Below are 10,862 nucleotides of genomic sequence, written 5' to 3'. Positions count from 1 at the left end.
GAAACTTTAACAGTGCTGTCAACTTTGGAAAAAGTTATCCCAATTTACTGTGTTGAGTTGGCATTGTACAGAAATGGACAGCCATATTGGTCTAGAAATGTTAATTTTTTTATTTTTATTTTTTTTCCATTTGTACAGAGGTAACACACTGTACTAAATATGTAAGGTCATATCTACGTGGGTTTGATTACAGAAACTAATAAAGTATTCTCTAAATAATGAAAAAAGAATAAGATAAGACTACAAGAGCAAGAAGCAATTTAAATATGTTATGGGACCATTTTCATCTTCAGAATTAAGGATTATTTTAATCTTACATCATTGCCTTTTCTCTTTTACTTTCCTTTTTTAGTTTTATTTTAGGATTCCCTATTTTTAATGTTCATACAGAGATTTCTTTAATTGAAATACCAAATAGTTTCTCTGGTGTGAAAAACTATAGTAGTACACAGGATCTTAATGAGATAATTAATAATGTGAAACAGGAAGTAAAGGGCTAAAGGTGTAGGGAAAGTGGGAAGGTTGGGGGAAAGGTAATAAGGGAGAGGAAAAAAATATAATAAACTGAAAAAATGGAAATAAAGTGTTTGTAAATGGGAGGTGAGGAGGGGGTGAGGGAGGGCAGGGACAAGGGGAAAAATGAGAAGACCTATTATGTAAAGGTACAGGATATTAATAATGAATGTAACTGTATTGTATACCTAGATTGTACCAATAAACTCAATAAAAAGAAAAAAATTTAAATTAAAAAAGAAGATAAACAGATAGCAAATATGTCTATGAAGTAATGCCCCAACATTGTATGTCATTAGGGAATTGCAAAGTAAAACAGTAATGAGATACCACTACACATCTACTAGAATGGCTAAAATCCAAAACACTAACAAATTCTGTCAAGGATATAGGAAACAAAAACTCTTATTCATTGTTGGTAGGAATGCAAAATAGTATATCCATTCTTACAAAGCTAAATATACTCTTAGAAGACATGTACTTAATTATTACATTTATATGAGGTATTTAAAGTAATTAAATTCAGAGAAACAAGAAGTAGAATGATGTTACTAAGGGCTAGGAGAAGATGAAGGAGAGTTGTTTAGTGGATTGTTTCAAATTTGCAGGATGAAAAGTTCTCGGGATCTATTTTGAAACAATGTAAATATGCGTATAAATATATTCATAATGTTAACAATGATTAAGTTGATAAATTTTATGAAGTTTTTAACACAAATCCCAAAGAATTCAACTAAACATACTTTTAACATATGATCCCACAATAGATACTCTTGGTATTTACCAAAATTAATTGAAGACTTTATGTCCACATAAATACCTGTGTATACAAATATTTCTTGGAACTTTATTAATAATTGCTAAAACTTAGAAGCAACCAAGATATTCTTTGGTAGTCAAATGAATAAACTGTGATATATCTATACAATGTAACATTATTGCAAAAAAAAGAATGAGCTATTTTAAGTGAAAGAAGCAAATGTGAAAAGACTGCCTATTGTCTGATTCCAACTATAGTACATGTCATTCTAGAAAAGGGAAAATTATAGAGCAGTGGTGGCAAACCTGTGGCATACGTGCTGTAGTGAGCTGTTTATATCATTGAAAGCTCTAAAAGGCTTGCCATCACTGTTACAGAGACAGGAAAAAGAGCTGTAGTTGCCCAGAGTGAGAAGGGATGGTAGACCCATAGTGGTATTTAAGGCAGTGAAACAATTCTGTATGATGTTATAATTGTGGGTACCTGTCATTATACATATGTCAAAACATATACAATATAATAACCAAGAGTGATCCCTATCATAAATTTTGGACTTTTGGGTGGTAATTATCTATCAGTGTAGGTTTGTTGATTATAACAAATGTACAACTCTGGTGCTGGATGTTGATGGTAGGGGGAGACTGTGTGTGTGTGTGTGTGTGTGTGTGTTCTGGCAGGGATTATATGGGAACAGTATACTGTCTGCTCAATTTTTCTATGAACCTAAAACTTCTCTAAAAAAATAAAATCTGCTTTTAAAAATGGACCAAGAAAAACTCTGAAATTTCATTTTTAGTCAAAAAAAAAAATGAAGTATCGAGGACTCTCAAGTTTTCCTGTCTACTTGCTAAATGTACCTCAGCTCTATCATGCCCATTGTTGAAGGGTGACTGAAACTGTCTCCCGGAGGGAGCAAACATGATTATTCTCAGTATCCAAGTCATTCTTAAACAAAAAGTCTGGGCATCACTGAGGACATATTTGTGAAAGTGCTTAATAGAAGGTATGGCAAAAAAACTATGATGGATATTTAATTTTTAAAAAAAATTAGTAAAAGACATAGTGCTATTAATCCCCCTCAAAATATTCTCTCTTGCTTCAAAAACACTTATCCCATCATTTTTGCCATGTTCTGATGCACTTTTGAAAGTTCTTTTTCCTATCTTTAGTTGTGTTACCATGGCTGCCTCAATATCCTAAAATTGATTCAAAACTTCACTTTTCATGGTCATTTTGACTTTGGGGGAGGAGCCAGAAGTTGCATGGTGTCAGAGCCAGTGAATAAGATGGATGAAGATAGTCTTAGTTGCTTTTCTTGTTGCTGCAAAACATCCAACACCCAAAGTTACAAGAGGAAAGATTTATTAAGACTCACAGTTTGTAGAGGTTTCAGTCCATAGTCAGCTAGTTCCAAAGTAGGGTGGGATGGCAGAGGGGCATCAGAGAGGAGAAACACCCCATGGTGTGGCAGGCAGATAGGCAGCAAGAACCCACGCAGTAAGCAGTAGTAGTAGCTTGCCTTCACTCTCCCTTTATATTCCATCCAGGCTGTAAGTCTATTGATTGGTGCCACCCACACCCACGGTGTGGGGTTCTATCTTCTATACCCTTAAAGAGTATCACACTCTTTTTCAAAAATTAATTTCATTGGTACATTCTTTACATACATAATGAACACATTCATCATAGGGAATTTGTACCTGTACATAATTTATCTTAATTCTTTTGTTTTCCCATTCCCCTCCCTTCCCTTGAATCCTTCCCCTTTCCATTTATAAAACTTTGTTTCTGTTGTTTTCCTTCTATTCTTTTTAAATTTTTTTGTCCTTATTCCCTTCCCTCCCTTCTCTCTTCTCCCTCCTTTGTTCCCCTCCCCATTTGAACATTTTCTTTCTCTTTCCCAATATCTACCCTACATTTTGGCTCTTATTTACTTTTTGGGTTACTCACGTAAGAGAAACAATAGCATATTTAAACATATGTGTCCCCTGTATTACACTCTTAATCCACATTCTCACACTAATCCAAGCTAGGTGTGGTAGTTCTCACCTGTAATCATAGCACTTGGGAGGCTGAGGTGGGTGAATCACCTCAAGTTCAAGGCCAGCCTGGGCTACATAATGAGTTCTGGGAAACCCTGAATACATAATGAGACCCTGTCTCAAAAAAAAGAAAAAAAAACCACTAATCCAGCCACCTCCAAAACTCCCCACCTATGACCACATGAGGCTTTTGGGGTCCATCTATATACAAACTATAACAAGGACACACCACAGTATTTTTACAAACCTGCCTTTCCATTGGATGGTATGTGGCAGCATTATTTGCTGTTTTGTTTATCACATTAAGACAGTCATGAAAGTCTTCCAGAAGTACTTCAGAAAGTAACAAAAATAATGAGATAAATGTGTTTGAAGCAAGGGGGAATATTTTGAGGGATTAATGGCAGTGCGCCTTTTATTGATATAAATTTTTAAATATTTAAACATTCACCATATAGTTGGATCATACTTTGTATCCCTTGAAGTTTTCTCTAAAGTAAAAGTAAATTATAACTGTTTTTATTCTTTGGTTGGAAAGATCACCAACACTTAAATAGAAAAACTATAGGTAGATTTTAATCTAAAACACTGAATATTTGATAACTGAAGAGTTTCATTTTCTTTCTTTCTTCTTTCTCCTCCTTCCTTCCTTCCTTTCTTCTTTATTTGTAGGTTCAAAATGTTCTTCATGAATTTTTTCAAAAGTCAGATTTTGAGCTTGGTAAGTATACTATTGTTATTGGGTTTTTTCTTTTCTCTCTTTTTTTGAAGGTGTGTGGAGGCACTGATTTCAGATAAAGAATCAATATTGAGAAATGTTATTGGAAGTTCTTATGAATGAAATTAGTCTCTTCTGCTCTTTCCAGAAAGAAAATATAGAAAAGCTGAGAATAATCATTCTCAACCCTTTTAGGCCAATGTCCCATTTTATTACAAATATTCTGTAATACACCTTTATTATCCTATGAAAATGATGGTGAACCTTGCAGAGCTTTCATTGATAACATGTTTGACATGCATGCCAGATTCACCACTGTACTATGTCATTCTTAGAAAATATTACTTACATAATTTTAAAGGAAAGATGTCATAGCTGATACAAAAGAGAAATACAAAGAAAGGCATTAAATCACATATACTAATTTCAATATATATTTTCTTTATTACAACTTTGCTAGAATACATAATGCAGTAGTCAGACAGTTCTACTTTTTACTGTACATTTAGATATAAGAAAAGTAAAATTAGCCAGGTCTAGTGGTGCACGCCTGTAATCCCAGCACTCAGGAGGCTGAGGCAGGAGGATCACCGTGAGTTCAAGACCACCCTGGGCTTCATAGTGAGTGCCAGGTCAGTCTCAACTCTACATAGTGAGATCCTGTCTCAAAAAACAAACAAACAAAAAATAAATAAATAAAAATAAAAAGTAAAATTCTATCCAGTTGCTCTTCTTCTTTGTATTTGACATTTTGAAATAAGGACAAATGAATGTGTGTGTGTGTGTGTGTGTGTGTGTGTGTGTAATCCCCTTGACTAGGAGAACTTCAAATGCAGGTATGTCTGTCATATTAGAATTCAGATACAATTTATGTTGTTATCTATAACTCATTTTCTGAAATTATCAACAATTCTTGATCGAGTTCCAGAATTAATTTTACATTTAATTCTCAAATTTTCACAGTAGTTACATTCTAGGAAAATTCAATAGCAAAATTAAGGGTGAGGGTGTAGCTCAATGATAGAGCACCTACTTAGCATGCAGAACACCCTGGAGTCAATCCCTATCACCAAAAGTGAAAGAAAAAAAAGCAATAGCAAAATTGTACTCTTATACATAAAATAGAATTAGCTTCCAAATTTAGAATTATTATAAGCAGATTTTTTACCACTTGAATGCCTGACAGGAGGGAAAAGCCTTGATTGCACAGAAATTGCAGTAGTTCTCCCTGTACACTTACTCCCCATTATTGTAATAACAAAAAATCTTCTGTGTATTTCCACAAAGCACACTGGAGACAAAGGGTAACAGTACCACCCCTTTGGAGAAACCATAGATTTTGGTGCATTTACTTTCAAAAAGATTTTCCTGTAGGAGATTAATCAAGAAAATCTGACTTGTCACATTAATGGCTAGAATTAAGGTCCTGATGTTTGTAGAATTTATGTTCAACTGATTTTTTTTATCACTTGTGTTACAATGGTTAACAATAGATGGTAAGAATGTTTGAAGTCTGACCCCCCTCCTTTTTTCCTATATTGATGGTTGAACCCAGCGCCTTGCACAGGCTAGACAAGAACTCTACCATGGAGCTTTATTCCCAGTCCTGTCCTCACTTTTTAAAGTAAAATATATCTTATCTTTCTGGCCTCTGATCCCTAAACATGATTTGGGCCTTGCTGACAATCTTTTCCCTTTCTCCTTGTTCTCAGCCTATCCTCAAACTGTAATTCTCCAGTCATCTCAACCTCTGCTCCTGTTTCAGAAATTCTTTGAAATAATTTCACTTATTCATTTATTTTGGATGGGGGTACAAGAGTGAGCTAAGATAACTGTCTACTGGGGACGCTGATGGATAAATTAGAGAAAATTGGGGTAGTAAAAAAGAAAGGCAAGTCACATATCAAAATGAATGCATACATATAGAAAAATAAAAGTATTTCAGTTGCTTGATTAAATAAAAGCCAGAAAAAATAATAATTTTGCAGTAATTGAGTGGGATGTTACCCAAGTATATACCTATTTTATTGTAACTATAAACATTAGTTAAACATAATTTTATGTTTTTCTTTTGAGTACTATAATTATAAAAAATGAATGTATTAAACCAAACTAACTAGCAAATAACTTCTATTCCAAAATTAGAATCACATTGCAAACAACTGGATATTTCTGATTCAATGGGGCCAAGATTGGATAAATCAGACTTCACAGAAGTAAGAAATTGATATTTAATATTTTAATGAAATTATTTTGCCAGTTTCAGTTGTCTTTTGATGGATGTCACATGTATGTTAACTTATAATGAAATGAAAGCTTAAAATTTATTTTATCAATTCAAAGGTATACACTAAAAATACTTAACTCCTCTGAAATTTGGCTTCATCTAACAGTGAAAGGCATCTTACACCCTCTTTCAATCAGTGGCACTTGTGATATGAAAATGAAAAACTTCCACTGACATCCTCTGGTAAGATCAAGAAAAAGCAATATCTTACTTTCAAAGGAAGCTGGTTATATAAATAGTAATAAAATTGAAACTTACTAATTATTCCTATGGGTTAAGCATAAACCTATATTTACCACCCATCTCCACCTTCCTCACATTGGAGATTGAATCCAGGGTCTCACTTATATTAGGTAAGTGCTGGACTACTAAACTACATCACCTCCCCTTTTAAAATTTTATTTTGATGCAAAATTTTACTAAATTGCCTGGGCTGGCCTGGAATTTGCTGTCCTTCAGCCTCAGCCTTCAGCATGGCCGGGATTGTACTTGTGCACCACTGTGCCAGGTTTTTATTACTGTACTTTCATATTAAGATATAATTCACATATATTTATCACCTAAGCCATCTATATATAATTTGGGTAATCCTCTCACTAATGCTCATCCTCTACTTGTTTTTTAATCCTCTTCTTTTATAAGTGAAACCACTGAGGTTCAGAAAAAATAATAACATGCACGTGGTCTCACCATCAGAGGAACTCGGGAAATTTGTATTTGGGCAATTTGGTTTCAAAGTCTACATAGTGTGACACCTGAGAAAGTAGTATGCTATTGTCATAGAATAAATGAAAGAAACAATTTAATGATACTGGAGTTCTAGTTGGAATAATAGCCCATTTTCTTATTTTTTTTCCCTCTATTTCCCCTAGTTTTCTTTAGTGAGTCCTAGAGTAAGATAACTTTCTCTCTCTTCTCATATGCCCTTTGGTCTATTGAAGGTGAACACTGTGCACTATATATACAGATTCAAAGTTCTATATGAGTGATTTCTGGAATCTTTTTTGAAATGATTTTGCACACATCCAAATTTGGCAAATTCTATCTCAGTTACATTCTTACTGTGTTTCCTTAGATTCTGTCTTTGTCTGTATGGCACCCGTCAGTCACAGAGCCAAACTAATGGCCAAAGTTGTTTATATCTCCTCTGTTGTGCAAAATCCATGCAATGAAGCATTTCTTACTAATTCTTACACACCACGTTAATATTTCCCTTGCTTTAAATCAATTCAGAGCCAGGTATCAGCCAAGCAGGTATAGCTCCTGTACGCTGAAGTCTGTTCGAATTATTCAAACTAGACAACCCTAAATCATTTACCCTCCTTGCACTTTCTGTGGAAACCTCAATGAGAACTCTGCCTTAGACTTTCCCTTTGCTTTTTCCTGCTTCTCTCCAGGCTAAAACCTGACATATGTTATGCTCCTTCAAAACTTATAAAGACATAAAACTTTTTTCTGTGGAATTAATGCCTTCATGTCATCAGTCATCTCCTTAAAATAAATTCCCAGAAAATCTCCTTAAAATACGATAGAGATAAGCTTTTCAAAGAAAATATGCAGAGGAACAAATGATAGTATTATAATAGTTCAGGCAAGCCGAGGCTTTATCACTTTAATATAGTTATACTCATAAATTATACTTTCTTACAAAACACTGATTCTTGACACTTCTTTTTTAACCATTTAAAAACAATTTTATTGAGGTACAATTTATATCCCATAAATCTTGGTACTTCTTGCATATTTATCTTATACTAGTTTCCCTACAAGTGAGCAATTTAGAAACTTTGTTTTTTAATTATAAACATAATATATGAATTCTATCATATGTGAATTATATCTTAATATGAAAGTACAGTAATAAAAACCTGGCACAGTGGTGCACACCTACAATCCCAGCCACGCTGAAGACTGAGGCAGAAGGACAGCAAATTCCAGGCCAGCCCAGGCAACTTAGTAAAATTTTGCATCAAAATAAAATTTTAAAAGGGGAAGTGATGTAGTTTAGTAGTCCAGAACTTACCTAATATAAATGAGGCCCTGGATTCAATCTTCAATGTGAGGAAGGTGGAGATGGGTGGTAAATATAGGTTTATAATAGAAAATGAAAGACAAAATTGTAAATTAAAAATTTAAATCTATTAATCCTACCACCAACTAGTAACAACTATTAACGTTGTGATATTTTTCTTTGTATAATAAAGGCTCAGATATTTTACCACTTTTTTATATGCCAGATACTCTACCGAGAATATGCTTTTTTCCTGTAGAATTCCGTTGTTATCATCATCATCATTTTGCAAATGAGACTCAGGAAGATTGAGCAATTTCCTTAAGGTCCTCAAGCATGTAAATGACAAAGCCAGACTAGAATCCAGGTCAACTTGACTCCAAAGCACATTGTGATCTTGACCATTGTGCTGTCATGTCATATTATATTTATAATGAGACGTGAGATTTTAGTTTTAATTTTATTACTTTTCTTATAGATCTTTATATGTTATGTACAACAAATATATGCTTAATATACAAGTGTATATTCTGCTTTTGTACTTATACCATCTCTTGATTATTTCTGTCAATATTCTTTAAAACGTGATTTTTAAACTATGAAATAGTTATAGATTTATAAGAGGCTGCAAAAATAATACATAGAGCCCACATATCTTTTAATCAGTCTCCCCAAAAGTTAAATCTTGTATGGCTTTATTAATATTCATAAAGATGTTTATAGTGCTGTGTTATTTTATTACATATATAAATTTCCATAACTATCACTAAAATTGAAATACTGAATTATTTCAGTACCACAAAAATTTACTGTTGGGGCATTTTGCCAATCTGAGAAAAATGTAGAAACTTTGCCCTTTAACTCCCTTTATATTTTATATTTATAATATCATTGTCCTAAATATTTTTGGTATATACAGCACATCAGGCAGTATGCCACATTTTGAACTGAAGTTTCTTCTAAAGGTTCAGGATCGACTCTTTACCAATAGTAAAAGGCTTCTTAGCTTTAGTATTGCAGTTAGCCTCTATGGCTGATATTCTCAGGGCGCACACATTTGATGAATGGTGGCTTTCAGTAATTGCTTCTGTTCTTCATGTTCACATTTTTTTCTTTTGAAAAACTCCAAAAATGTGTTTTAATAAAAGGTGCATGGTCTCCATGTGGTAAAGTACTTTTGAAGGTTTCATGGCTTCATTGAACAGCCAGTAGCCACATATACAAAGCAAGTTCAGAGAATGTGAATCACCTGTTGCAATATACCCATAATTTAAGTAGAATTCTTGGTATTTTCTTCTTAATGCAGCTTTCTTTTTGCTCTCAGTCTTTGAATTCTGCTGTCTCATCATTGTGCTTTGCCCTTTTTCAAAGAAGCTTTCTAGTGATGTTCGTTTTTTACTCATTTTGGCTGGGGTTAGCTTGTAAGCTTACCAAAACTGTGACTAACACAAGTACACAGTGCATGAAAGAGACACGGATAGACATGGCAAAAAAAAAAAAAAAAAAAAAAAAAGGGTGAGCCACACATGGACTAAAGTGTCAGATTCTGACTTAAAGCCTGCCATCGTATGTAGTTGTACAGTTGAAGTACATCAACTCACTTGGCAGTATAAAGCTTACCATCAGATTCAGACTCTATTGCCACTACTGATCTTATAGGAGGCAGAGCTCAGGTGATAATGCAAGTGATGTGCAGTGACTATGATACAGATGCAGATTAACTTGCTTACCCAACACTTGCCTCCTGCTGTGCCTACTCGTTCCTAACAGGCCATGGACACCCTTGAAGTAAAGGGCTATTTTCTAGAGGCATTTGGTCTGCTTAGCAGGTTGGCTCACTCCAGGTATGGGAATTTTAAATTGTCAATGTGTTTTTAAAAAAATTTTGTTGGTGTTGGTTCTGGGAATTGAACGGTGCTACATCCCAGGTTTTTTTTTTGTTTTTTTTTTTTTTTTTACTTTTTACTTTGAGATAAGAGTCTTGCTCAGTTGCCCAGGTTGAGTTAGAACTTGGGATCCTCCTGATTCAGCCTTCCACAGTGCTAAGATTGTGTGTGTGCACTACCATGCTTGATTACAACAAACATTTATATGTCTTTTATCTCATGAAAAAAATATATGGAATAGATGAATATGTAGAGAAGATAAACATTTACTTCTAATTTTTTAGTGCTTTATTCTGGCTATACCTGTGAATTAATTTAACCTAAAAGAGATCAATGTAAGAAAAAACATACACATTTTATTTGGGTGTAGAAGCCCTCATAAAGAAATGTAGTTGAACACGTATATACTGAATTGTCTATGGCTAGTAAGCTGTGACAAAGAAACTAAGTTATGTGGGGAGGCTAGAAGGTAAGAGTTATTTTTAACAATATCTGAACAGAATTCTCTGTCTCAACTTCCTGTCCTTGATAAGAATGTTGTTTTCCTTAGGCTAGTGTAAGGAGGGCATCTCTCATATGGGAATCTCAACTTCTGCTCTTTAAAAAACAGAAGGAATTTCACAGTGATTTTGTACCTGCTATTTT

At 33.9% G+C, this 10,862-nt stretch overlaps 1 protein-coding gene across 12 annotated transcripts in view; it reads left to right on the top strand.

Moving 5' to 3' along the window:
* Nucleotides 1-10,862, top strand: part of Efcab5 (EF-hand calcium binding domain 5) — a 128,083-nt gene that overhangs the window by 50,939 nt on the left and 66,282 nt on the right. For all 12 annotated transcript variants that reach the window (XM_010642228.1, XM_010642232.3, XM_033762867.1 and 9 more), the window contains 2 exons: nucleotides 3,988-4,036; nucleotides 6,179-6,249. In XM_010642228.1, coding sequence (XP_010640530.1) covers nucleotides 3,988-4,036; nucleotides 6,179-6,249 — 120 coding nt within the window. The remainder of the gene's footprint in view (nucleotides 1-3,987; nucleotides 4,037-6,178; nucleotides 6,250-10,862) is intronic.

This window comes from Fukomys damarensis, unplaced genomic scaffold, assembly GCF_012274545.1.
Source record: "Fukomys damarensis isolate Sample0158 unplaced genomic scaffold, DMR_v1.0_HiC HiC_scaffold_13, whole genome shotgun sequence".
Classification (NCBI taxonomy): Eukaryota; Metazoa; Chordata; class Mammalia; order Rodentia; family Bathyergidae; genus Fukomys; species Fukomys damarensis.
The sequence above is the reverse complement of the archived record's forward strand: the minus strand, read 5'-3'. Positions and strand labels throughout refer to the sequence as shown.